Consider the following 27,084-nt stretch of genomic DNA (forward strand, 5'->3'; position numbering starts at 1 on the left):
GAGTCCGACGAAGTGCACGAGGAAGAACTACACCTTCCAGCAGCCATTGCGCACTCTGGCCTGCGCGCGCATATTCACACCCTGTCGAGGCATCCTGCGCCAGCCCAATAGCTCTGGGAACTACACTTCCCAATTGTCCCCTCGCTGCCTATGACGTTCTGTCACCGCGAGTACGAAGCAGGTCTCCCAACAACTGCACCCACTTTCTCTGATCCTGTCCTGGACCCAGACCTCAATTCCGATTCGGCTTCACCATGGAGGAGGCAGATCGAATCCTTATCCATTCCTTGCGCCAAGCTGGCACGTAAGTACCCAGTCCCTACTCATTTCCAGCTGCCCACATCCGGGACTTCAAAACCAGCGGCTCCCCCACCTCCCCCGGGAACCTTAAAACCTGGTGCCTTGATATGTAGGACTCCAGTTTCCAGGATCCATGCACATACCACGGACATCGGGGTTCTCATAAGTCTCTTGATCTCTATATTTGGTAAATCCAAACTCTGAGACCCAGGCACCCTGAGACCTTATAATCTTGGAACCTCAAGACCTGGCATTCTGAGATCTGTGAATCTTGACATAAATACTCTGGGGCCCTTATTTCTGGAGATAACCTACCATGTGAGAATCAGGGAACTTAAAACTCTAGGACCCTGACACTTGGGAACTCCCAAAACTCTGATACTGGATACTTAAGAACCTTCAAACTTAGTTTCCCAGTCACTTGGGACTTTACTCAAACAAGGACTCCTCCAATTTGAGAGCCCTAAAAGCCCAGGGTGCAAACATCTTGGGTGCCTAAGTTTTGTATAGGTTGAAACTAGAAAGTGTTTATGTCCAGGGATCTTGACACTCAGTGAGTCTGACATTTCAAACTCTGAAAACCCCAGCCTCCCAACGTGTATTCTTCTCTAAACCCTAGCAGCTCCAGTATCTAGGTGTCTCTGACATACAGGGAACATGGTATCTGGGGACCCAGAAATACAGAGACCATGTTGCCAGGGCCCTTTCTTTCACCATCACCAGAAATTTGAGGCTTTCAAGCATAGGGGAAATTTGAGATTTTTCTGAACTTGGGTTCCTTCCGTCTACCATTCCCCCCACAAGCTCTTAGAACCTGAGGGTTTAGGTGATTCTTTGTTTGCTCAATGGAAGCCACAGTCACTAACACCTAGGATCTGTTTGAATATGGACACTTCCCTAGGCCACCTCAGTTCTAGGGCTTCTGGAAGTTTGTATGGGGCACCTTGATCCCTGTTTCCTGACTGCTTCCCCGATTGAGCCTGCCTCTTTCTTCAGGGCAGTCCCTCCAGATGTGCAGACCCTACGAGCCTTCACCACTGAGCTGGTTGTAGAGGCCGTGGTCCGCTGCCTGCGTGTGATCAACCCTGCGGTGGGTTCTGGCCTTAGCCCTTTACTGCCCGTGGCTATGTCTGCCCGGTTCCGCCTGGCCATGAGCCTGGCTCAGGCCTGCATGGTGAGTGCCCTCCTCCCAGTACACATGATCTTCCTTCCTCCTTCACAAAGTAACTGTGTTCCTTTGAAACTGTTGACTTTCTTTTCTGCCACTTCTTTTTGTGCCTTAGCACTCCTTAGTGGTTAAAGCTGCTGACTGTGTAGCCAAATTGCAGTAGTTGAGATGTTGAGACATTAGGTTCACCACTTGCTGAATGTATTACCATAACCCTTCTGAGCCTCTTTTTCTTCTTTCTTTTTGTTTGTTTGTTGTTTATTTTTTTTTAATCCAAATCACAACCTCGTGCTTGCTGGGCAGACGTTGTGCCGCTGAGCTGAGCTATATCCACTGCCCTGTTTTTCATTGGAATTTTTTTTGATACCAGGGATTAAACTCACATCACACTTGTCAGGCAGGCACTTGAGCTGCTAAGCTAAACCCTGGCCCTCTTTCTTTTATTTTGAGACAGATTATTATTATGCAGCTCAGGCTGGTCTTGGCTCATAATTTTCCTACTTCAGCCCCTACTTCAGAGTTACAGGACTGTGCTGTACATGGCTCTGGCCTCAGTTTTCTTATTTGTGAAATGCAGATTATAAAAGTAAGGTTGTTAGGAGGATTAAATGACTTGATCCAGTTTATAAGTTGATTCAGCTGTCCCTAGCTTCTGCATTTTAAACTTAGTATCAAAGTATACCCTTCCTCTTCAGCATACCTTTACCAGTCCAGGAAAGGCCCTGGTTGGGTGATGCTCACTCTGAAACCAATCAATATGTGCAATGATTGGCCCAGTTTCAGTCACATGGTCATCCTACAGGACACTGTGATTGGATGTTCTTTCAGGGTCCAATGAAGTTGGGGGAGAGATGATTATCCAAATGAAAGTAGGCTGGTCAACTAAAACAGTCCCATGTAGCAACTACATGCAACATGACTCTTATAAAAATTCCAAAAGAGTCTCTGTGCTAGGTCAAGTAAAGCACCTTTCCAATGGAGTACTTATGCGTCCCAAGTCTAGAGTTGTGTCCAGTTATTAGGATCAAGAGCTTCCACCTAGGCATGTACCACTGTTCCTGGAATCCCAGCCCGTAGGCTGAGGCAGAAGGATTGTGACTTTGAGTCTTTCTTGGGCAATTTAGTGAGACCCTTTCTCAGAATAAAAAATAAATATATTATGTATAGGTACAAATTGTCTATGATGACTGTGATTGATATATATGACAGATACCTACTAATAATAATATTTAAAAATTAAAAAAAAACCCAAAACCAAAACCAAAAAAAAAAATTAAAAAGAGCTGGTGATGCAGCTTAGTGGTAGAGCATCCTTGGGTTCAGTATCCCAATATATATAAAAAGAAAGCTCACAACCAGGCATGATGGCTCACACCTGTAAGCACAGCTACTTAGGAGGCTGAAGCAGGAGGATTATAAGTTTGAGGTCAGCCTGGACAAGTTGGTGAGACTCTCTGTCAAAAAAAGCGGGGCTGGGAATGTAGCTTAGCACTCTCTGGATTCAATCTTTAGTACTACAAACAGTAACAAAAACCCTTCAAGTAATGCCATTCCTTGTGGCTCATTGGTTCTCTAATTTTGAGTCAATCTTTTAACTTCTTCGATTTTGTTTCTGTAAGTGTGGAGTGGGTGTAAGAATTATACCTATCACGTAGGGCTGCTGTGAGGATTAAAAGATGAGTTAAGGGGCTGGGGGTATAGCTCAGTTTCAGAGCATGTGCTTTGCATGCATGAGGCCCTGGGTCCAATCCCCAGTGCACATATGCACACATGTGCATGCAGCAAAGATTGAGTTAACATATGAATAGCTGGATGTGTAAGTTTGTGTAAGTGGCATTACTGTTAATGGGTAAGCATGACTGGCTGCTTGCATTCCAGCACCTTGTGGCTGCATAGTCAGTGTAAATGCTTCCAGCATACCCCATAAGTATGTGTGGCAGAGGGTCAGTAAGCCAACTCCAATGAGAACTCCCCATTTAGATGAGGGAGTTAGGGTTAGGGCCGCATGTGTGCAGTTTCTTTTACCAGCAGACCTCTTGGTTCTGCCCATCCCTTGGTTATCAGGTTTACCTAGCTTCCCAGATCCTTCTGTCTGGGGGGTGTTGGTGGCTTCTTGAGGAAGACAGCCTGTCCTTTGGCCTGGAACTGTGTCCTGGAGGTTAGCACTCTGAGGGGGCAGTTATGTCTTCTTAGGCCCAGAGAGACTGCCTAATGGGAGGTGTCAAGGTGGTGGGCCAACTTTTCTCACGTTCTCTGGTCTTTTCTGCTCTCAGTGCTGTCTGCCATTTTGTGTGTACCAATCCTAGCTCACACTGACTTTGGTGCACAGCAGAGAATCTGCCTTTTACAGTGCTTAGGAGCTGCAGGTGCCTCAGTTTCTCAGAAGCAGACAAAATGGGCCTCTCTAACGCAGCACTGCTGCTTTCTGCCCTGTTCCTGCTGCCTGTTTATGCATGGCAGACAACTCCATATTTTGGCATCAGCCACTATACATACTCCACTCTTGGAACAAGTTTCCATATCAGTCACAACTCTTTGATTGAAGATGTCAGAAAAAAACCAAAGTAAATTAGCTTGAAAGCCAGTGGTTTTTCACACTTTTTGACTATGACTCTCCAAAATAAAGACAACTCATACTGTGACCCAGAACACATGTACATTTATAATGACGATTTATAATGTACATGTACATTTATAATCACGCTTTTGAGTGAATACTGTGTTCCAGACACTGTGATTACACTGTTGTAACTCATTTAATTCTTGAAATAACCTTATGGGGTAGGTTTTTTTTTTAGATGAAGAAAGCATATCACAATGAGGTTGAGTGATTGGCCTGAGGTTACGTAGTAGGTGAGAGGCAGAGCTTTGGTTCCAAGCCAGGAAGTCTGCTGTCAGGGTCCACACAGATCTGCACCACTTGTGGCTCTGATAGAGCAGGGTGTTCTTTCTCTCCAGGCCAGTTTTCCAGCCCCATCTGGCGCCCTCAGTCATCTCATTCTGTACTGTTGTGTTGCTGGTCTTTTTGGTTTCTTTCTTCTTTTTTTGTTTTCTTTCCTTCTCCTTTCTTTTTCAGTGCTGAGGATTGGACCTTGGGCTGCATATGTGCTGGGCAAGAGCTCTACTGCTGAGCCACACCCCTAGCCCTGCCTGTGTATATTTATCTACCTACTTGTGTAATAGGTAGATTCACTATTTGCCCATTATACAGGCTCCAAATAATTTTCCCAACTTGTCATTATTCTTTTGACTCTGGTAATTATATTTTTCTTGAAATTATTTCTTTACATTTGGCAGAAATCCATCTTCTTTTTTGTGGCCTCTGAATTTTCAGTCACAGTAAGACTAGAGCTTTACTCTCCTTTCTAGTTCTATACCATTGACTATAATTGCCCTGGGGCTGCCTTTGCAGGCCTCAGAAGCTTTGCAGAGTCCCCTCAAGGAGAACAAGATCTTAGCATCTGGGATGAGTATAGTGGGGTTCACTGGTAATAGAGGCCAGAAGACCTGAGCAGCAGATGTTTGATGGGGCAGATATAGTCAGACAGGAATTGGGGCTCCCTCCAGCCACTTGGAAGTGTGAGGCCTGGCTGGAAGGGTGGTAGGTGGTGATCGGAAAGAGCCTTCTGCCTGCCTGGTTGCTGGGGCTATGTCCAAAAGCCCAGCATTATCACCTGATTAATATTGATAACCTGCAGGACCTGGGCTACCCCTTGGAACTTGGCTATCAGAACTTCCTCTACCCCAGTGAACCGGACCTCCGGGACCTGCTTCTCTTCCTGGCTGAGCGGCTGCCCACTGACACTTCTGAGGATGCAGACCAGCCTGCAGGTGAGAGAGAATGTTCTTGGGGTGACAGGGACAGAGAGGTGGTGAGAAGGTTGCAGGTTAGAGGTGGCAGTGTCTTCAGGACATGCATGGTAGATTGGGGGTTGGGTGGCAGGTGTAGGGCAGGTGGCACAGGGCCGGGGGCTGAGCTGACTCCCCGACTCCCCAGCACCCTCCTCTCACTCCCTCCACTTTTGCCACATGGGCTTCCTCGGTATGTCTGTGTCTTTGGACTATTCATCCCTAGGTCTTCTTACATGCCACTGCTTGGTCCCATGGGGTTGCTGCTTGGATGTCAGCTCAGGGAGGGCTTCCTTAGACTACTTATGGAGCATTCCAGCCTCCTTTCAGACCTTCTTTCCTGCATCACTTGACTGTCCTGGATCATATTTGAGATCATATTCATGAACTCTGTCCTCTGCTAGCTTGTTGTGTCCATGAGGATGGAGACCTTTATCATTTTGTTCCCTGGGGTAGCTCTCTCTTGTGTCTAAAACAGTGATTGATACCTAGTTTGTGCTGTGTTTGTTGAATGACTGCATATGGAAATGTTAGCTAGGTCGATCTGTTTCTATGGATGAGGGGTCAGAAGCCTTGGCTGGTTTCCCACGGTGGGCACTTTTGGATTTGCAACATTGTCACTTGATAAACCCTCATGCCTCCATAGGTGACTTGGCTATTCTTTTCCGGGCCATTGGGAGCCAAATACGAGACCAGCTGACCCTGCCCTGGGTCCCACCTCTCCTTCGCACTCCCAAGTTACAGCACTTCCAGGTGGGATGCCTAATTCCTGTCTGACTGTGGTCCTTGTTGCTTGGCTTGCCTTGTCCCATGCAATTGTTAGCTTTCTCCCACTGGTGACTCTGCTGTTCTTATAGGGCTCGGCCTTCCAGCATCCATTCCATGCCAGCAGTCTGGTCATGCCTGAGTTGAGCTCTAGAGGAGGTGAGCCTGCACTATGGGGGGGCCCAGGGAGGAGGGTCGAGGTGCAGTGTGGCTGACTTGTTCTTGTCTCCAGAGCCTCGGGAGTTCCAGGCGAGTCCCCTGCTGCTGCCAGTCCCCATGCAGGTGGCAGTGCCTGCTGGGAGAGTGGCCTCACTCCTTGAAAACCACGCTATGCAGCTGAGCCAGCATGTGGGCCGGGACCGTCCAGGGGATGACGACTGGCTCCGAAGGGCGCCCCGCCTTCCCACCCAGGTACAGCCTGGTGCTGGGCTCCCTGCTGCCCAGCTCCTGCTCCGTGCGGCAGTGACTGTGTTCCCTCTTGGCCCTCTCCCCGTCCTGTCCCCACGTGTTCCTCCTCTCTCATTGCTTCCTCTCTGTATATATCTACCCAACCCCACCTGAAAGGACATAGGAGTTAGGGAGATAAGGAACTGGGGACAAGTCCGTGTCCCTCTCAAGGTCTCACCCCCTGTTCTAAAACATGGGGTAGTGACAGGGTTTTCCGTCTCTGACCCTCAGAGTGGTCACAGTTATTTGCCTTCCTCCCTGTCTTTGCCACCTTTCCTGTCCCCGAGCCTCTCACTCTCGCTGTCTCTGCACTTGTCACAGTGCTTACTGGTTGTGTCTCTAGGTTTTGTCACTGTCTTTCTCACTCTTTGGCATTGCTGTCCCTTTCTCACACTTTCTGTTTCTTCATTCCTATGCTGTTTCTGTCTTTCCCTCTGTCTACCTCTGCGTCTGTCCCTTTTTGTCCTTTATTTCTTCCTCCCCTTCTTTCCACTTTATCTGTCCCCTTACTATGTGTCCACCTCTTTTATTTATCCATATTCCTGTCTATCTATGTGTCCCCTCTTCTCATTTTCCTCTCTGCCCACCTCTTTGTCTGTTCCCCTCTCCCTCTGTCCACATGTGTGACTGTCTCTCTCTGTCGCCACCTTCCTGGCTGCCATTTTTTTCTTTTTTGTTTTTGAGACAAGGTCTCACTATGCAGTTCAGGCTGGCCTTGAATTTAGTTTGTAACTCAGGCTGGCCTCAAACTTGCAGTGATTCTCCTGCCTAAGCCTCCTGGGTGCTAGGATTATAGGCGTGTGCCACCATAGCCCTGGCTGGCATTTTAGTTCCTGTCATTTTTAAACTCTGTAAGTTTAAAATCTATAAGTTTAAAAATCCCTATAGGATTTTCAAACATAAGAGTAGAGAAAATAGTCTAATGAATTATGTTTACTACCTTTCAGTCTTTCTGTATTGTCCCTCAACTTTTTTTCTCCATTATTTAAAGCAAATCCAGTGTGGTGATACTCTAAAGACCCAGCACTCTTGGGAAGCCAAAGCAAGAAGATTGCTAGTTTGAGCATAGCCTGGGCTGCTTTGTAACTCAGTGAGACCCTGTTTCTAAATAAATAATAGATAAAGGCTGGTGGAGGTGTAGCTTAGGTCAAAGGCCCTGGGCTTATCCCTAGTATTACACACATCTCTAGCACCAAAATCCAGCACATCCTAGTTATTATTTCAACTCTTAACTACATCTCTTCGCTCATAGTAAACTTAATTTTTAATATAGTCACAGTGCCATTTTTACACCTAGCAAAATTAACAGTGATCTCTTCGTATCATCTGATACTGAGTTTATAATCAGATTTCCCCAGTTCTCTTAAAACTCTCTCTGTTCTTATCTCCCCTTTACCTTTCTCTCTCTGACTCTGTTCCCTTCTTTGGCTGGTGCCTTTGATTCTGTCTGTTCTGTGCTGCACATCCTTTCTGTGTCCTTCTGATTTGGGGACTCCAGGCTTCTCTCTCCATCATCTTTCTCCAGGTTGGGAGAGAGTAGGTGGAGAGTGACACGGCTGTGAGGAAGAGGTACCCTCTGTCCTCAGGCAGCACCCAGGCTGGTGGGGCGGGGAAGTGGGATGGAATGGGCCTCACTGGAAAGATTGGAGGGTGGGTGGGACTTGTTGGGAGGCTCCTGGATGAGGCATGTCCTTGGGGTCAACAGGCATCCACACCTTCCCATTTCCCTACCTGCTCTTTCTAGGAGGATCCCCGAGCTCCACGGCAGCGGCTGCAGAAGCAGCTGGCTGAATACTTGCGCCAGAGCTGGGGTCCAGCGGGGACTTCCACACAAGCCCGAGACCTGGGAGAGCTGCTACAGGCCTGGGGTGCTGGGGCCAGGACCAGTGCCCCCAAGGGCTCCCGCTTCACACATTCAGAGAAGTTTACCTTCCATCTGGTGGGTGGGCCTGAGTGGACATGGAGATGCTGATGTGGTGTGGCAGGCTTGAAGGCCACTTTTTTCCAGAAGGTTCCTATGTGCCTGCTGGGTAGATCTACTCTTCAATGGAGAGAGAGTGTCAGAGATTTTCCTAGCTCAGTGATGGTGACTCCTTTAGAGCTTTCAGGGATAATCAACAGCCCACTGTGGCACACATGCCAGAGGTTCACCAGTACTACCTAGCTTCTTGGGACTGCAATAGAGAAAGGGCAGATTGTAGGAATGATGTGAGGGGGCAGTGGTGTTCCTGGTACAAATCCCATCTTTTCTTAATATTCCCCTGGGTATAGCTTCTCTCTTTAGATACTTCCCAGTGGCAGCCCATCTTTCTCATGGGCATCTGGGGTAGCTGTGTCAGGCCGAGGGAGGGTTCCCTGGGAGCAAACCATGTGGCCTGATGTTGCAGACCATGCCTTTACACAGCTTAACAGCTGTGAGCAGCTGAGTGGGTGTGGGTACAGCGTTGTGGGAGTTCTCTGCATGCCGAGACCAGGCCATGATAGGCCTTCCCTGACAGCTAGGATGCCCTTTCTCATGCCCCTAGGAGCCCCAAGCCCAGACAGCTCAGGTGACAGATATGCCAGCCACTTCTCGGCACCCTGAACAGGTGAGCAGAGCAGTGGAGGGGATGGACCTGGGCCCTTGCCTGTCTGCTGGGCCTGACACTTCCACCCCAACTGGCCTGTGCATCCAAGGACATGCGTGCAGCTCAGGAACAGGAGCTTGAGTCCCTTCGGGAGCAACTGGAGGGTGTGAACCGCAGCATGGAAGAGGTTGAAGCTGACATGAAGACGCTGGGAATCAGCCTTATGCAGGTGAGAAGCTGGATTAGAAATAGGGCCTTAAGCAGGGTGAGAGGTCAGCAGGTATCAGCAGGCTTTGTGTATGTGTAGGATGGGGACTTCTGGGGCTCTTGAGGGTTCAGGAAAATTGGTAGGGGTAAAAGGAGATGTGAGGTTGGGGGCTTGGTGGGCCTAAAAGAGCTTGTGGCATTAGTCAGGCTTTGGTGGTGGCTGTGAAGGTCTGCGGGCATTGGTGGAGGAAGAGGGGGCTGTGTGGGCAGGTGCTGGTCAGCTCCACAGGGCTCCTGGGTATCAGCGCTGTACTGGACAGAGAGAGGGGCCTGGAGTGGCCAGGGGGTCATGTTGTCACATGTGAGATCTTGGGCTGGGTGGGGATGCTTGGGCTTACTGGGGCTGGGGGCTATGGTATGTGACAGGTGGAGAATGAGTGTCGGCAGAGTGAGCTGAGCACTGCAGAGCGGGAGCAGGCCCTGCGTCTGAAGAGCCGCGCGGTGGAGCTGTTGCCTGATGGGGCTGCCAACCTTGCCAAGCTGCAGGTGGGCTGGTGCTAAGGCTGTGGCTGGACTAGAGGGGCAGATTTCGATGGGACAAGCCTGTGTAACATATCTTCTTCTCCCCCACCAGCTTGTGGTGGAGAGCAGTGCCCAGCGGGTCATTCACCTGGCAGGTCAGTGGGAAAAGCACCGGGTCCCACTTCTTGCTGAATACCGCCATCTCCGGAAGCTTCAGGACTGTAGGGAGGTAGGTAATGGGGTCTTGGGCTGTGGGTGGAGTAGGTCTGGAGCTTTCTTAGGGGACAGTCACTGAATTCTGCTTACTGCCCTCTGACCATGGGCTCCTGGCAGCTGGAATCTTCCCGACGGCTGGCAGAAATTCAGGAGCTCCACCAGAGTGTTCGGGCAGCTGCTGAAGAGGCCCGCAGGAAGGAAGAGGTGTACAAGCAGTTGGTAAGGCCCATGCTGGTCCCCAGGTAGCAGGCTAGATGGGTAGAGAGTGGTGGTACTAGGGCAGTGCCCACTGTGTCCCCCCTGCCTAGGTGTCAGAGCTGGAGACTCTGCCAAGGGACGTATCCCGACTAGCTTACACCCAGCGCATCTTGGAGATTGTGGGCAACATCCGGAAACAGAAGGAAGAGATCACTAAGGTATGCCACACTCTGGCAGGGAGGTCCTATGGGCAGACAGGCGAGAGGTGGTATATGACTTCTAATAGGTAGAGCTTTCCAGCCTCTCCCTGACACGGAACAGTCACACACAGTCTACCCCAGTCACCCTGGATGCAGTGACACATGCCCTGAGTGCATGTGCCTGAGTACCCTCACTAAGCCAGTCACCCTGCCTTAGCGACTTGGGCTCACAGCCTCACTGGTGTTTGCCAGATCTTGTCTGACACAAAGGAGCTTCAGAAGGAGATCAACTCCCTTTCTGGGAAGCTGGACCGGACGTTTGCAGTGACTGATGAGCTTGTGTTCAAGGTGCGAGACAGGCCAGTCCATGTGCAGGTTGGCATGGGGCTGGCCCCAGCAGGGCCTGGGCCCTTTGTGAGCCCCAAGAACACACTGATCCTGGGGCCTGGCTCTGCTCTGATTGGGCAGGATAGGGTGGCCCTGTGGTAGCATGGAGGTGGTGGGGGAGGGGGGACTCTGCTGCTGTCTTTAAGGTTCCCTCTGTCTGGTCAGGATGCCAAGAAGGATGATGCTGTTCGGAAGGCTTACAAGTATCTAGCTGCCCTGCATGAGGTGAGGAGGGCAGCATGCCTGGGGACTGGGTGGGAGTAGCTGGTTTGGGTACAAGCTTTTGGCTTTTGCTGTCCCCAGAACTGCAGCCAGCTCATCCAGACCATTGAGGACACAGGCACTATAATGAGGGAGGTTCGAGACCTTGAGGAGCAGGTAAGACTTCGAGGTAAAAGGGGGACAGGCCACCAGGGGAACAGCTCCTTGCTTTATGAGGAATAGCTGTGGGACTGGACGTAGTCCATGGCTAGAGGCTTAGCCTTGCTCCTTAGTGTCTGTGCCTGGGACTTGGGATAGGTCAGTAGTGTAACCAAAGCCTCGGCTTCTACCTTGAGGGTCCTCATGCCTGCCTCTTAGAGCTGTGGGTGCCTTAGGTAGAGGGAACCACATATGCCAAGGCCTGGCAGTGGAAGAAGCAGGCTGCTGTTGCAGGATGGGAGGGGTCCAAGTGGCTGCCATGGAAGGGGTACTGAGCGGCAGCCCGGCAGTGGCTCTGCATGTGCTGAGGGAATATGCATCACATTGCCTTAGATCGAGACGGAGATGAGCAAGAAGACCCTCAGCAACCTGGAGAAGATCTGTGAGGACTACAGAGCCCTCCGCCAAGAGAATGCTGGCCTCTTGGGCCGTGTTCGGGAGGCCTGAGGATTCCCCGGTGGAGATCCTTCCAGCCATCAGCAGGGATTTGGAGTAATGGAGACAGTGCTTGTGCTAGCTGTTCTGTTTGCCATCCAGTTTCTCCCATTGAGGCCTTACACCCAGATGCCTCCCCATCTGACCTCAATCCCAATCTGGGGTGATAGCCCAGAGTGTAGAATTGGCTACAGTTTATTGGAGAGGGCACCGGGGGCTGGGGCCTTGGATCCCAAATAAAGGAGGGGCTCTTCTGCAGTCTAGCTGAGGCATGGATCAGGGCTCAGGGGAAGGAGTGGGTGATTGTCAAGTGAGATAGCCAGCATCTTTTGGTGAATCAGTGTGTCTTTGTGGACTCAGAGGGGACACCCTAGGGAGCTATGAGTGTGCATGTGTGTGCACAAGTGCGAGATATGCAGACGAGTACTAATGGGCCATGTCTGAGTGAGCATGTGTTGGGAGTTACATGTGACCAGTTAAGTGTCTGTGTGGCTTTCTGTAACTTGTGATCGGGAGGGTACTGATGCTGCATCTGCAGGGGCCTGGGCGCACCTTTGCATGACTTCACATCCATGGGCCCAGAGAGTGAATGTGGCTTTGTGCTTTTGGGAATGTGAGTTGACAGGATTGTGCTCGAACATGACTTCATGTGACTATATAGCATTGAGGACATTTGAGTATACCAAGGCAAGCTCTTTGTGTCTTAGGGTTTGTGTGTGTTTAGGGGACAGGATTGTGACTGTGTGTGACTTTTCCACTCTGAGATCATCTGTGAGGGTGACTGAGGCAGCTGTGTGTGTGGTTGGTTGTGAGAGGCCATGTTGGGGGACTGTGGTGGAGGCAGGGGCTGGGCTCGGACTGGAGACCCTCTGAACAGCCTTGGGGCAGAAAATAAGATCCTGGAGGGCAGCTAAGCTGGAGAGCAGAGGCTGTGGCGGGGAGACAGTGGATACCTCATTTCTTGGTCTCCGTGGACATATCCAGGGCCTGTCAGCCCTGCCCCCACCACCTCTGCCCCCAGTTTCGACCCTTTCCATCCTTTCTTTCCTTGGTTTGAGGTCAGGGGCCTGGCGGAGGGTAGGAGCACTTGCTAGGCCGTTGGCTTCTTTTCTTGCGGAACTCAAACTCGTCCACGGTCCACACGGCCCCCTTCTCGCTCTCCACCCGCACGAAGCACTTGTGCAGGCTCAGGTTGTGGCGGATGGCATTCTGTGGAAGGAAGACCAGCTGGGCCAGGGCAGGGATAGGCAAAATCCACTGAGCCCAGCAGACCCCACCAGCACCAACCTCCTGCCCCTCTTCTCCATTTTGGAGTCCAGCCCCAGTTCTGCCTGCTACTGAGCTGTACTTGAGGACATCTCAGCCACTGCCACTTTCAGAGCTACTCACCTTCCACGTGGCAGGATGGTTTCTAAAATAGGCAAACATGCGTGTGAACCAACGGTAGATTTCATTGAGTGTCCGTTGCTTCTCAGGAGCCTCCAGGATGGCCTAGAGCAGTGATGGCAGACCTTTCATTAGAGTTTCTTTCTTGAGAGAGGGTCTCACTATGTAATTCAGCCTGCTCTTGCACTAACTATGGAGCCAAATCTGGCCTTGAACTCAAAGCAATCCTCCTGCCTCAGCCTTTCAAATGGGGAGTATAGACATTCACTACCACACCCAGCTTATAGTTTTCAATGCTACAAACAGCCCACTGCAGCACATGTGCCATAGGTTTGCCACCACTGGCTTAGAGGCTGTGGTAAGAATGTCCCCTCAGAGTAAGGACTGAGAGGGGCAGTGGTCTATCCTGAGCTGTCTGATTTGGGGGTAGAATTGGGGTAGGGTAAAGAATTGGGGACAGGGTTAGATGAGGTTGAGATATGGGATCAGGAGTGTGATTACAAGTAGGGTGAACATCTGCAAAGTAGTGAGTTTAGGCTCAAAATTGGCTGGGCTCACACTGGCTGGGCTAGTGGTTTACATTTGGATTTGGGTTTGGGTTTGGGAAAGGTCAGGGGTAAAGCCAGCAGGCGAGATTGCATTTGAAGCATGGTTTGGGGCCCCTCAGGGCTTTGTGAGTGGAGGAGCCCACAATGAGGGCACTTGGAGGGAGACAGCAGTTTGAGAGGTAGGCTCATTGCTTCTTTCTCACCTCCTAGAGCCAGAGCTACCCTACTTACCCAGCGGATGAGGGTGGCGTAGGTGAAAGGGGGACGCATGTTGTGGAACTTGAAGTAGTCCATGTTGTGAAAGAACTCTGGCAGCAAATGGGGATGAATTAGGCCCCACCCAGGACCTCACTCCCTGTCCCACCCTCCTCTACAATATGAGTCTGCATGCCTGAAATCCTATCCTTGACACCCAGGTCTGCAGTCACACACTGGCACTGTTTGCTGAGCACCTAAAGTTGTGTCAGTCCTTTTTGAATCACCCTTGCCAAAGTGGTTCTCCCCAAGATTAAAGAAGAGTGAAGTCACTTGTACAACAAAGGCATGCGAGTGGCAAACTGACAGGGTTAGGATGATACCCAGGGGTTCTGACCCCTGTTAGACTCAGCCCATGCCTGGTGGACAGCAGGGGATTAGTAAAGTTGGGTGACTCTGTCCCAATTTTCCTTGATGGTGTGGGGGTGAGGAAGGAAGGGTCCTTAAGAATGACTTAGTTAGCTGGGGATTTAGCTCAGTGGCATAAGCACCTGTCTATTAAGCATGAGGCCATGAGTTCGATCTCCAGTTTAAAAAAAAAAAAAAAAAAAACAATGACTTGGTTAGGTTTCTCCCTCTGCTGATGGCTACATGAGATATCAGAAACTCAAAGCAGGGGAGGCATGGCTCCAGTCCTCAAGGGAGACAGGGTTAGAGATTTGTGGCCATAATAGGAGGCTTTTGGATTATGGAAATCCAGAGAAGCAGCTTTTACAAGCAGGTGGATTTTCAGAAGTCTGGGTAGTGTGTGTGTGGGTGCAATACAGAGCTCCTTTGCAACTCCACCCCTCCATAGCACATGGCAGGTGAGATAAGGAGCTTGGGGTTAGGATCTTGGCATGGAACACTCTCACCTGCAAAGGTGCCATTTCCATGGCTGCCCCAGAGATGCCTCCGCACAGCAAACAGGCTATCGGAGGCCTCTTGGGGGCTGGGCCATCCTGGAACACCACTGCTGTGGGTGCCAGCAGCTACAATGCAGCAGGACCCTTTGTCAGATGACACCTGGAAAAGGCAGGAGAGGCTGGTGATCCAAAGGCTTAAGCTTGTCCCTTTATTTTTACATCACTGTTTTTATTTATATTAAAGAAACTAGGTCTTGTTACACTGCCCAGGCAGCCTTGAACTCATGGGCTCACTGGGACTGCGGTTGGTACATCCCTGCATCTGGCTAAATCAGTGTTTTCAAGAGCAAGGGCACCTTCACCTTAATTCTAGTCTGATGTAGAATCAATCCCATTAGCAACATGGGATATATTTGTTAAGAATATTGGCATCAGTACTATGTGTAATCACAGATGCTGTAGTCATGAGCTGGTGCTGAATTGGGCTCCTCTAGCACCCAACTGTGACTTTGGGAGAGTAAACTAAACCCTCCTGGCCTCAGTTTTCATCTGCAAATTGGGGATGATCGTGGACACTACCTTACAGCAGCCTTAAGTTTGAGTAAGTTAACACTACAGAATTCTCTGAGACAGTGCCTGGCTCCTGGAGCAGGCTTCATGAACATGAGACCCATGTAATAATAAAGGACCCTACATTTTGGAACTCTGAGGTTGCAGTCCTGAAATCTAGATATGCAGCCCTGCAAGTTACGAAGCTAGTGCTGTGGAGGTACACAGCCTGCCTTCCTAGGTGTTAGGCTATGTGCTGTGCCTATGGAAATTCAGGAGCATGCTATTTCAGGATTGTAGAGGCTGAAGCTTTGTAAGTGGAGGGGAGAAAATTTTAGGTCTGATGTGTATGGGGCTGGGGAGAGGGGAGAAGCTACACAGCCCAGGGCCTGTGTGTGCAGGTGCTCCTCCCCTGCCTCCCAGCAGTCTTGGGCCCACAGGCCCAATGTAGCTCACCACTGCTGGAGTCTTGGTCAGTGCCATTTTCCCTGCCAGGTGGGCCTGCATAGCACTCAGTTTCTCCTTTTCCAGGACCAGCTGTGGGGATGGGCACAAAAGTGAGTCTTTGAACTGGCTTTGTTCTGCCACACTCTTGCTCAGGCTGTGGCCATCCATAGGAGCACCCTTCACTCTGTATGCAGCCCTCATTGAAGGTGAGCTGGTTCCTGGAACAGGGTAGGCATGAGGCTTGCCCAGCATCCCCTGCCCGACCTGTCCCATGCAGGCATTACCTGCTGCTCCAGAGACTGTACCACCTCTCGCTGGAGGAGACACTGTGCCTTGCCCTTCTCATCCGGGAGGTGGTCCACCTGGCAGTGCCTGGTAGAAGAAGATTCTATGTAACTGTCTATTGCTCAGTGTTCTGGCTCAAGGTTCTGGTCTGGGATGGCCCAGACTTTGGGAGGTCTCTCCTTAGTCTCAGCCCTCTTCCCCTATGTCCCTCAGATTCCCCCTCACATCTGTCCCTCTTCCCACACATATTCCCTCAGCATCTACTGCTGCCAGGCCCTGCTCAAGGGCCTGAGCTTACCCCCTGAGCCTGGGTGGGTGTTGGAGATGATGTTGGGGTGGGTGATGGGTGGAGAGTAAGCTGGACTGGTGAGAGCAGAAATGGCATTCTAGATGCAGGAGAAATCTCATACAAAGGTCTGGCCATGCAGAGGGCAGGTCATGCTGAATTGCTAACAGTCAGTATGGTTACAGAAATACAGAAACCTTGTTGGGGGGGGTTGTCAAGTGGGACCCAGGAGAGACAGCAACAACTATTTAGACCAGCCAGGGTGTGTGGCTCAATAACATGGTGTATTGGCATGAGGGGTAGCAGGGCAAAGGAGTTAGGAGTGTGCATTCTGAAGTCTAGCTGCATAGGTTCAAATCCTAGCTGTGTAACTTAGGAACTTGATCAAGACACTTATCTTCTTTGGCCTCAGTTCCCGTATATGTAAAATGGAAGTAAATATCAGTATGGACCATTACTATTGTGCTCCATTATACACATGAGGAAACTGAGGCCCACAAGAGTGAAGTAACTTGGCTAAGGTCACACAGTTGGTGTGTGATGAAGCTGGGATTGAACCCTCAGATTCGGTCTTTACTTCTTATCTTCCCGTCAGGAGGAGGCCTGAGTTGAGATTGGTAGCACAGACCTCTGCCTACAAAACAAGGCTTCCCTGGAGTAGGGTGGGCCCAGGATACTCACTTGAGGAAGTCCTCTGGCTCCTTGAAGACCTTCTCACATCCAGGCCACTTGCAGACACCATTTGCCAGCAGAGGAAAGGAGCTCTGGGACATGCTTGAAAGGGTGCTGGGGAACAGAGAGTGTCAGGAAGGAGGGACAGGAGGGCGAGGGGGTCCTTTTCGGGCCTTCCCACTCACCTTTCTTTCCTGGGCACACTGGGGCTTGGGAAGGTGCAGAGCAGTGCTGGCTCCCTGGACACCCACTCCAGGCTGGCCACGTTGATTCCTGCAGGCAGGTTCAGGATATGTTCTACAGCTTGGCCCACAAGGTCTCTTCCCCCTCCTGAGCCTTGACATCCTGACTCTCAGGGAAGTTTCTTGTTGCCACAGTCCAAAACTTCTGGCAGAGCAACTCAAAGACAGATGGTGGCAAGTACTGACATTTTGACTAACTGCAAAAACCTTTGGTTCCGTGCTTTTGACGTTAGGTCTTTAAGGTTCCGAACTTGACATTTTTGGGAGGCTAGAGTTTCTATGACTGAGATCTGAGCCCTTGGACGTCCAAAGGGCTGCAGTTTACAACAGTCTAACCTGCACTTGTTCAAGGTCTTTGGGACTCTTGGGGTTCGTGATGCCATGGGGTTTGGGCTGAGGGTTACCAGGTGGTAGGCCAGGTCGGGCCTTGAAGGAAAAGACTCCAGTGGCAGCGGTGGGTGGTGGGAGGCTGATCATGGCTGGGCTGTCCAGAGGGCGCACCTGTAGCATAGAGGTCCGAGCATGGGCATCCACTGTGGAGAGCTGCAGACACACATGCGTCATGGCTTCGCTTGACTTGGGGCCCCTCCCCTCAGTTCTTCCACCTGCTTCATCCTCCCATCCCATTCAGTGTTCATACCTGGTGCATAAAATGTGGCCTGTCCTGCAGAAGTGCCTGCAGGTGGGGTGAGGAACCCAGCCGTGCCCCGGAGGGTGCCACCATGACTAGGGGCACTGTGGGCAGCTGGAGGGAGAAGGCAGGCATGTGAGGTGCCATCCTCATCCTGCAGTCTGTGTCTCATTAATACGCTCCTCACCTCAGCCCACCATAGGAGGTAGTATGATTGTCTCTGTTTTACATGTGTGGAAATTGAGGCCAATGGAGACTGAATGGCTTTTTCAAGATCACAGAGCTTGTAATTGGCAGAAGTGACTTCAGCCTTGACCTTTAACCTCTTAGGGCCCCAGCTATCTCCTGTTCCATGGGGATGAAGACACATGGCTGTGCCCATGGAACTATAATAAGTTCTCTCCTGAGATGAATCTGGAGGTCGGGGAAAGACTCAAATCTCTAAGGCCTGGAAAGTGGGGACTTTCTTGGCCCTGTAACATCTGCATAAGTCACAGACTTGCCGGGGACCCAGAAACCACTTCCTGTGCCCCAGCAGGTTCCCCCCTCCACCCTGTGCCACAGTAAAGGTCGACACCTGTAGGCCCAGGTACCCCACCCTGCCTGCCCCATTCTGGGACCTGAGCCTCACCTGAAGCTGCGATGGTGGCAGGGGGTTCAAAGAGGAGGATGAGGGGGCATGAGTCCCATTGTGGAGGTCTCGGCCCTGGAAGGTTCCTCCTGGGCTCCTGGGTCCCAGCAAGTCTGAGGACTTGGGTGTAGCCCTCCAGCTGAGTGAGGCTCCTGGGGATGGGCCGAGAGGCAAGGAAGGGGCCAAGGGCTTGGCTGGCCTGAGGTTGGGCATCAGGTGCTTGTCCGAGGGCAGGCTATAGGTACACAGGGAGAAGGAGTTACACTTGCCATGGGTGCTGTGAGGTATTCCACCACCGAAGCACATGAACAGCCTCTGGTGAGAGCAAGTGTTGGTCAGGGCATGTCCTGGAGAGTCCCATGACTACCCCATCTCTAGTCCTACACACATACACATAATGGTGTCAGGAACATAGGCAGGTGTAAACCCACATGCCCCACAGGCATGGACTCAGCATCTAGCCTACCTACATGTGCCAGCACAGCTTTGCTTTGTATGAGCCCTCCACCATGGCCATGGGCAACTGGTTTGTGAGGCTTCAGCCAGAGTAGGTCCCAGCTTGTCTCCCCACTATCTGAGACCAGTCTTATGCCTCAGCCTTCCAGTACCCCTTGTAGCCAGCATGGGACACCCAGTCTTTACTGCTATTTCTGGAGCTGGTCTTTGACTTTTCTAGAAGTTTTGTTATTTTACCCCATTCACTTGGGCATGGACTCAAAAGATTCATCTGGTTGCTGTGAGGAGGACAAGCTCTAGGGAGGCAGCTGCAGTGCTAGTGAGCAGGCTACTGCAACAGTCCAAGCAACTGATAAGAGCACCACCTGGTGTAGTGGCACGGGAGCTAGAGAGAAGTGGCGAGATTTTGAGTTGGTTTTGACATAGAAGTTGTTGGCATTTTGGATGTAGGAGGTCAGAGAGAGGACCAAGATGACTTGTGGTGTTTAGCTTGGGCAGCTACAACAGAGCTGACATTACCAGATATGTGGAATAGGAGGAGCAGGGTTGAGAGTTATAATCTGGTGTGGATGGAAATGAAGAGTCTAGAATTAGACGCACTGGCGGACATGCAGAGTGGGCAACTGAATAAAAGAGTGTGGGGCTCAGGGCAAGGGCAGGGCATGATTAGCTCTGTATTCCTGTCCTGCACAGAGCTGGCATACCAAGTGCTAGAGGGACAGGCTAGAGGGAGGAGGGACCTGTGAGCCAGGGCCTATTAGACCTTCTCAATTCAGCTCCTATCTTTGGTCAACTCATTTTGTGTTCCCCAAGTTTTGGCTCACATTATTCATAGTGCCTGGAATGCCCACACCTCCACTTCTGCTTTTCCAGTGTTCTATTCCCGAAAGCCCTCATCGTGGCTTCAGGCTCCTCTAATCAGCCCTAGTACCTTCTCCTTAAAGTGCGTGGGCTCAGTTTCTCAGGATCCTTTGATCCCAGAATCAAGCAAGCCATAGCTGGAAGACTGCTGAGTGCAACATCCTTGTTACTGAAAGAGACACCCAGGTGCAGAGTTCCCTGGTCCCATGGCAACTTGAGACCTCCACTTCTTTCTCCAGGAAATGTGTGTGTGTGTGTGTGTGTGTGTGTGAATTTCACATCTGCTCTGGTGTGTGTACCCATGTGTGAATGTGTGTGACTTCACATACCAGTACATGGCACAGTACTTGGGTTGGGCACACAGCTGCTGAAGGCAGCTTGGAGGAGTACGGAAGTTTGAGGGACACTTGTTCCTTTCCTTGCCATCATCTCATGTCACAGCTGTGGTGCTGAGGAAGATGGTTGTGACAAGCAGGTATTAAAATCTTGAGAACTAGAGTATTAGTGTGAGAAACAGGAGTCTAGTCCATGGAGGCTTAGAACAAGGGCCAAGAAGAACAGTGCTGAGATGAGAGGATGGGGGGAATGGATGAGTAAAGGCAAAGATGAGGTGATGCTTCTACAAACCAGGGAATAGCAAATATGGCCAGCAAACCAGCAGAAGCTAGAAGAGAGACATGGAACAGAACAGATTCTCAGAGCCTTTAGAAACAAGCTCTGCTGACATTTCTTTTTCTGGTACTGGGAATGGAATCCAGGGTCTTTACACTGAACTACATCCTTGGCCTCCTTTTTAATTTTGAGACAAAGTCTCTTGCTATTTTGCTCAGGCAAGGCTCAACGTTATGATCCTTAGCCTTCACCTCTCAGCCATGCAGACATTTCGATTTTAGACTTTGAGCCTCTAGAACTTTGAGGGGTTAATTTAAAAAAATTCTTTTGTAGTACAAGCATCCACTCCTCTCCAGCTTGTGATACTTTGTTAAAGCAGCCTGAGCAAATAAATACCCATTTTGTTGAGTGAATGGATGTTTTCTATCACTTGGTTCTGACGCACATAGCTGGTTCATGGTCACTTAAGCTGCCTGGACACTTGGCCAGAGTTTGTAAGAAATATCGTCCTTAGATATGTCTGAAATGACCTGACTCAGGGAGGTACAGCTAAATTCTCAGAAAGGGGGCCTGGCTATGGTCTGTCTGGTGATGGAGGACCTGGGGGGCCGGGCTGGCCAGCCGGCTTCCTGCACTGTCTGTTGGGCGTCCCTTTCTGACTAGGTTTCTCAGAAGCTGCATGGAGGATGTTTCTGGGACATAGATTATGTTTTCCTATCGGGGTCTGCATCTGGGCCCTGTTGTCACAGCCCCCAACTTCCCCAGATATTTCCGCCATCGACGTCATGGCGGCCGGATGCACTGGGCTTCATCGGTGCTAAGGAGGAAGAGAAGGGGGCAGGTACTCCACCCCAAGGTTTCGTTCCGAGAACTGGCTGGCCCATCCTGCAGCCGGCTTGGCCCAGGTGGGGTGATGTGGGTGTTGGCGGATGTGGTGGGTGACGTCCATTTGGCCACTATTGTGAGGCCCAGATTTTGCCGACCTGGTCTTTTTTGGGCCGCTGATAAACTCCAGATTGGAAGTTCGGGGAGGGCTAGGAAAGCTCCATTGATACTATGACTCCTGGGGTCTTTAAATAGTAAACCTTAAACCTCAGAATTGTAAGAGATCATTTCTTAAATTAAAAGGAACCTAAATCTCAGAACTACCTACTTGCGCCGGGGATTTAGCTTAGTGGCATAAATGCCTGCCTGGCAAGCACGTGGTTGTGAGTTTGATTCCAGGTACAAAAAAACAAAAACTACCAACTCTGTGGGGTCAATGGATTCAACTTCTCAGTATGTGTAGACCAATGGTCCTCGTGTCCAAACAAATTGGAACTACCTGAAGGACACTTCATAGGCCTCACTCACTCTTCATAGGCCTCCTGCCCAGTAGGCCCAGAATGGAAGCAGACATCCCCTCAGCCTCCTTCCTGAATTCCATGAAGGCAGAAAGTCAGAAGAGGTCCCTTTTCCCCCCAAGCCTGAGGCCAGCCCTGCCACCAACTGGCTTTAATGCTCCTCGAATTAGCTCATGTACACACTAGGACAGGAATAGTTCCTAAATTCAGGCACATGAAGCACCTAGCAAAATGTCAGTGATTGGTAAATAGACATTTCTATGGACTCATCTTCCTCCCTGTCTATTCTGGAACAGTGCTTCCCAACTCACAGCACTCTGCCAAAGGTGAGGATAGAAGGAGGAAGTTGAAGCTGACAAGCCTTTGGCCTGGGTCTCATGAAAGGAGCCCACCATCAGGTTCTCTAAAGGAGCTGTAGCACAGAGGTTCCCTGGGAACCAGTGTCAGCTCCGGGGACATGTAGACTGACATCATTACCATCCTCTGGCCAACTGAGACTCTTGAACCATGAGGCCCTCGGTCTCACCCAAATCAGCTGTTGTGATGCCAGGCCCTATGCCATGATCATGGATCATCCTACCCAAGTTAGGGTCCAACAAGTATGAAGGCAGAAGAGTGAATGGCAGCTCAGGCCTTTCTTAACTCCCTTCCCAGGTGCAGAGCAGCAAGCTGAGGCTCACAGTGGGAGAGAGACAGAAGCAGAGCCAGGGTCCTGCTTAGAGCCCTAAAACCTGAGCCTGGATCTGAACTCTGCCTCTGCAATTCTGTGGGGTCTGGAGAGGGACCCTCTGCCCATCTCTGGGCCTCATTTTTCCCTTCTACGCTGGGCAGGGCATAAGAAGGATAAGGCACTTTTGCTCTGTGTCTTGTTAGGTGTCTACAGGATTTTTAGTTTATAATTCCCGCTCGATCCAGGGGAGCGCATAGAGAAATGCAGAGAAAGACAGAGACACAGAGAGGGAGAGGGAAAAACAGACAGACATGAGGGAACAGAGATGCAGAGAACAAGAGATTCAGAGAAAGGGGGAGAGACACGAGGTGAGACAAAGATAGACACAAACAGTGAGATACAAAGACAGTAGGAGACATTGAGAGGAAATAGAGTGACAGAGAAATAGAGTAATAGAGATAGACAGAAAGAGGATGGCCCCATAAGGAACAGTCACTGCCTTCTGGCTGGGAGACTGATGGTGCCTAAAATAATTAAGGCTAGAGAAGGGCAAAGTTCTGGATGCCCATAGCTGGGTGTTGAACTGTTCTGCAAACACTAATCGACAAAATGGTGGGTTGTGGTACAAAGACAGATACTGAGGATCAGAGTAGAAAGCTTGGACAGAGACCCGTGCATAGAGGGAACAGAGTTTGTGATGAAGTGTAGCATTTCAACATGGAGGATGTTGAAGAAAGGATTAACAAATGTTTCTGAATAATCAGGGGAAAATAATTGACTAAGTGAATAATCAGTCCATTTTCCCACTGGCCCATCCTCATCCTGTTTGAAATGGCATCATTATTATATACTCCAGAATAAACTCCAGGTCCATTACAGAAATACATTTTAATGTCTAATGTAGATCTTGTATTTATTGTTTGTCAGGCCATGTGCTAAGCACTTATCGTGATTAATAGATGTAATCTTCACAAAGACCCTTTGAAATAGATACTAGTATAATCAATACAGTACATATGAGGAAATGGAGGCAGGGAGAGGTTAAGTGCCTGGCTAAAAATCACACATATGATTTGGGGTGAGGCTGGTTTTGTCCCAGACAGTCTGGCTCCAATACCCACACTGTTAACCTCTACAGTAAATGGAAAAAATGAAGCCATAAAGGAGACCAGAAGCCAACACAGGGTGTACATTTATCTCATTTTCAAGTGGGAAAAGACTTTCTAAGCACAAAACCAGAGGCAGAAACCACACAAGAAAAGACCAACCTATTTGACTATATAAAAACAGCCTAAGCATCACAAAAAACACCACAAACAAATAGAAAAAGCAAATGATGAATTGGGGGAAAACATTTGCTATATATGACTGAAAAAAGATTAATATTCTTTCCAAGTAAAGATCTATGACCAAGTAATAAGAAAAAGGTTATACTCCCTATTAGAACTGACTTGACTAGCTTCTACTCCCCTTCCAAAGCACAAATGGCTAACAGACAGTAAAAATAATCAATGAATATACATTTAAACAACATGGTTAAGTTTTTTTGTGCCTGTTACTTTGGGAAAGGAGTAAAATATGATAATATTAACCCAGGATTAGCATGAATAAAGGGAGTGTAAAACAGGACAACCTTCAGGAAGAACTATTTGCAGAGATGGTCAGAAACCATAAAAATGTATATTCCTTTGCAGGAATCCAAGGACTCAGTCAGGCATGTTTATGGGGAAAAAAATCCAACAACCTGGATGTTCAATATTCAGCAATTGGTCCAATCGTAATTTCTGCTGATGTGAGGACAGTCATGATAGCCATGAAAGATCATGTATTCAAACAATTTTTAGTGGGCTATAAAATACTATTAATTGAATAAAGGAGGAACAAATCAATATATACATAGCATAGGTCTAATTTCCCAAAGTAATTTTTTAACTTAAAAATACTAATGGCTAATATTTAGTGCTTACTGTGTACCAAGTACTGTTTTAAGCATGCAGAGATCAGCTCATCCCAGCCCTGAATGGCCTACTCTCTTCCTGACACATACTCTGGTCACATGCATGGGGTAGGACCACAACACACAGTTGAACCATGGTTGATAATGGCATGAAGTGCCCCCTAAGAGAGTCTCTCAGGTGATGCAAGCACAAGTTTAGTTAGATGCTCAGCTGGACCAGACAATAATCCTCCTGCTACTGGGACAGAAAGAACTGCTGCCTAGTTTTGTAAAACAGAAACGGGCTCAGAGATACTCAAGTCATTATTAAGTACCAGATGTGTATAAAACTCTGTGTTAGATGCTGGGTGGGAAGGTGGGTGATAGAAGGTAACAGAAGAGAGGCAAGGAGGGAGAGAGACAGAGGGAAGGCAATAATAGTGTGACCAAGATGGAGGAGACAGAGACAAAGAGGACTATCAGAGCTTTGGGAAGACAGACAGACAGAATCTGAGTTCGAGAGAGACAGTGAGATGTCAAAGGAAAGAGCAGAGACACAGGGTGAGATAGAGACAGAGAAAGATGGGAGGCATCAAGACAGAAGAGATGCAGTTGAAATTTCCAGGAACACCTGGACAGCATTTTAAGTTGTTTAGAACTCTGAAATCCATCAAGACTGGCAGTTGACATACTTCAAAAATTCTATCCATCTGGCTATCAATTGATCAATTTATTGATCTTTGTCCTTGTCCAAGCATCAGTTAAGTAATTGATGGCATTTATTATGAATATTAATTATTTTTAAAAGATCTTACCTGGTTGGGCTCGCAGTGGCAGGGCACGTCCATCTACACAGGAGCGTCCCTGACCCTTCAGTGCCTACCTCCCTGCCTTCTCCTCCACGGGAGCGCATCTGGTTGGGGAGAGCCGGGACACTCACCTTGGTGAAGTGGACCAACAGAGAAGGATCAGCCTGGCTTGTGGGAAACTGTCACATGTCAAAAACAACTTTGCTTTTATACCGAGAAGAAAAACCACGGTGTGGAAGCCGCAGACCTCGCTCTTCTAATAATCCAATTTTTTTTTCGATGAGTGTGTGTGTTGATAATCATAGGGTGGGGGGGGGGTTCTCATAGTTCTCTCTCTCTCTCTCTCTGTTTCTTCTCTTCTTGATTATGAGACTTAAACGGAAATTTTGAAATTTTGGGTTTTTTCTTTGCCCTTTACGAGTCATCTGAAAATACGATTTCTTCCCCTTACCACAGAGGTGAGAGGTATCAATGAGATAACAGAGCTCATGAGAAACCACAGTTTTTAAAACAAAAGTGTGTACAGTAAGAAAAAAAAAATAAAGAAAAGAACTCAAATCACAGAGGCATCCCAAAGCAGGCAGAGACACCACACTGTGTGTAAGCGGATATTTTAGGGTCTCTGGGTGAAGAAAGAGGGAATATGATGTCCTATGTAAGACAAGAAACACCAGGGAAGAGAAAGTATAGGGCTGGGTCCCTAAAGGCTTCACCCTGCTGCAGGGCTGTTTCCCCTTGGGTAGAACTGATATGGTTACCACCATTTGTGCTGGCCAGGGAGGAGGCGTGTTGGATGCTCCTGCAGTCCTCTTTTTCACAGAGGGTGAGGGGCATGTACTTCATGAAGAAAAAGTACTTCATGGAGAAAAATTAGGGAGTCCACCTCTACTCTCTACAATTCTCAGAACTGAAGAGTCTGAGAATTACTGGCTCCCACAATCCACTAAGAGTCACTGAGTGAGGGAGGAGAGGAAAATCTTGCCTCATCACACCTTAGTGCCTGAGAGCTCTGACTTGATGGCTGTTCTACTGAGAAGATCTCAAGCAGCCTACCAGTATACACGAGTTCACTCAGGCTTGTGAAGAATCCTAGAGGCCCCTTGGGACACTGGTCCTCTCCAGTCAGGAACACCACAGTCTGATGCTTTTGATGCCCTCAGCCATTTTGATATTTTACGTTAGAAAGTCCAAGTTTCCAAGGATTTACGATTCCAAACGTCCACCATCATGCTGATAGCTAACATTTATCTCGAATTTTCTAGGTGCCAGAGATAGCATACAACTTCTGACAAACAGTTGTGTTCAATTTTTGCCAGAACCCTTCAAAGTCCATTTCATCATTATTGTACTGCTGTTATACAGTTGGGGAAAACGGAGGCACAGAGTAGTTGAGCAACTTGCCCAAGATCAAAGAGCTGGAAAATGGGGGTCCCACCTTCCTTGGTGCTGGGCTTTGAAACTGCCAGTTTCTCTGAGCCCAACAGTCTGAGGCTTTAAATTCTAAGATGCAGAAAAAAAGCAAGTTCTGGGATTTGGAGATTCTTCTGGGGGCTTAACTGTAGAGTCTTAAGGTTGTCCAAGAGATGAGGCTGCATTTCCTCACTTAGGTACACTCATTTGCTCCAACCATTGGTCGCTGGAAGACCAGCCTCCAGGGACTTCTGCTGACAGGCTGGGGCTGAGGTTTCCAGCATCCACTCTCCAGTTCTCTGCAGGGCTCGGGTTTCTAGTCATCCAATGTCTACTCCAGCCCTTCTGCAAGTTTAGCTTCAGGCTTGGGGAAGAGAAATTGAAAACAGCTTCTTATTTGCCCAATACAAATCCACTGGCCAAAGCCCACTCTTTACTTAACCCCTTTTTCTTTCCCTACCTTCTAAGCCCTCAAAACAAAAAAGAACAGCATCTTTCTTTAATGCAACTCACCTTTCTGGAAAATCCC

The 27,084-nt window shown here is 49.2% G+C and overlaps 2 protein-coding genes across 5 annotated transcripts; one reads left to right on the forward strand and one right to left on the reverse strand.

The window, feature by feature from the left end:
- Window positions 1–101: 101 nt before the first annotated feature.
- Ccdc22 (coiled-coil domain containing 22) lies at window positions 102–11,939 on the forward strand. The gene is made up of 17 exons (XM_063245844.1): window positions 102–304; window positions 1,297–1,474; window positions 5,167–5,299; window positions 5,964–6,070; window positions 6,175–6,241; window positions 6,315–6,493; window positions 8,274–8,468; window positions 9,055–9,117; window positions 9,206–9,325; window positions 9,730–9,849; window positions 9,938–10,054; window positions 10,159–10,260; window positions 10,350–10,457; window positions 10,692–10,787; window positions 10,992–11,051; window positions 11,130–11,204; window positions 11,580–11,939. The coding sequence occupies exons 1-17, from the start codon at window positions 255–257 to the stop codon at window positions 11,691–11,693; spliced, it is 1,884 nt and encodes a 627-aa protein (XP_063101914.1). The 5' UTR covers window positions 102–254; the 3' UTR covers window positions 11,694–11,939.
- On the reverse strand, window positions 11,861–25,283 carry Foxp3 (forkhead box P3). 4 transcript variants are annotated; one of them, XM_023561862.2, is made up of 12 exons: window positions 25,152–25,283; window positions 18,459–18,693; window positions 17,837–17,941; window positions 17,601–17,697; window positions 17,140–17,227; window positions 16,964–17,068; window positions 15,996–16,083; window positions 15,721–15,801; window positions 14,725–14,875; window positions 13,847–13,923; window positions 13,071–13,172; window positions 11,861–12,890 (listed from the first exon to the last, which is right to left on the reverse strand). In XM_023561862.2, the coding sequence occupies exons 1-12, from the start codon at window positions 25,247–25,249 to the stop codon at window positions 12,741–12,743; spliced, it is 1,377 nt and encodes a 458-aa protein (XP_023417630.1). In that variant the 5' UTR covers window positions 25,250–25,283; the 3' UTR covers window positions 11,861–12,740. The 4 variants fall into 4 exon arrangements, with proteins under 4 accessions (XP_023417630.1, XP_023417629.1, XP_023417631.1 ...); XM_023561861.2 differs by having other exon boundaries at window positions 17,601–17,739; XM_023561863.2 differs by lacking the exon at window positions 17,837–17,941.
- Between the last annotated feature and the right edge of the window lie 1,801 nt (window positions 25,284–27,084).

Source organism: Cavia porcellus, unplaced genomic scaffold (assembly GCF_034190915.1).
Source record: "Cavia porcellus strain 051 isolate PalLab524CR breed Dunkin Hartley unplaced genomic scaffold, mCavPor4.1 scaffold_3, whole genome shotgun sequence".
Lineage (NCBI taxonomy): Eukaryota > Metazoa > Chordata > Mammalia > Rodentia > Caviidae > Cavia > Cavia porcellus.

Bases quoted from the DNA above. Each gene is read 5' to 3' on its own strand.
- Ccdc22 (XM_063245844.1), top strand. From the start codon at position 255: ATGGAGGAGGCAGATCGAATCCTTATCCATTCCTTGCGCCAAGCTGGC. The intron at 6,494-8,273 runs GTACAGCCTGGT...TGCTCTTTCTAG, and splicing joins CGCCCCGCCTTCCCACCCAG to GAGGATCCCCGAGCTCCACG. The intron at 8,469-9,054 runs GTGGGTGGGCCT...TCATGCCCCTAG, and splicing joins AGAAGTTTACCTTCCATCTG to GAGCCCCAAGCCCAGACAGC.
- Foxp3 (XM_023561861.2), bottom strand. From the start codon at position 25,249: ATGCGCTCCCGTGGAGGAGAAGGCAGGGAGGTAGGCACTGAAGGGTCA. The intron at 17,069-17,139 runs GTGAGTGGGAAG...TCTGTTCCCCAG, and splicing joins AGTGTGCCCAGGAAAGAAAG to CACCCTTTCAAGCATGTCCC. The intron at 13,173-13,846 runs GTAAGTAGGGTA...TCACTGCTCTAG, and splicing joins ACGCCACCCTCATCCGCTGG to GCCATCCTGGAGGCTCCTGA.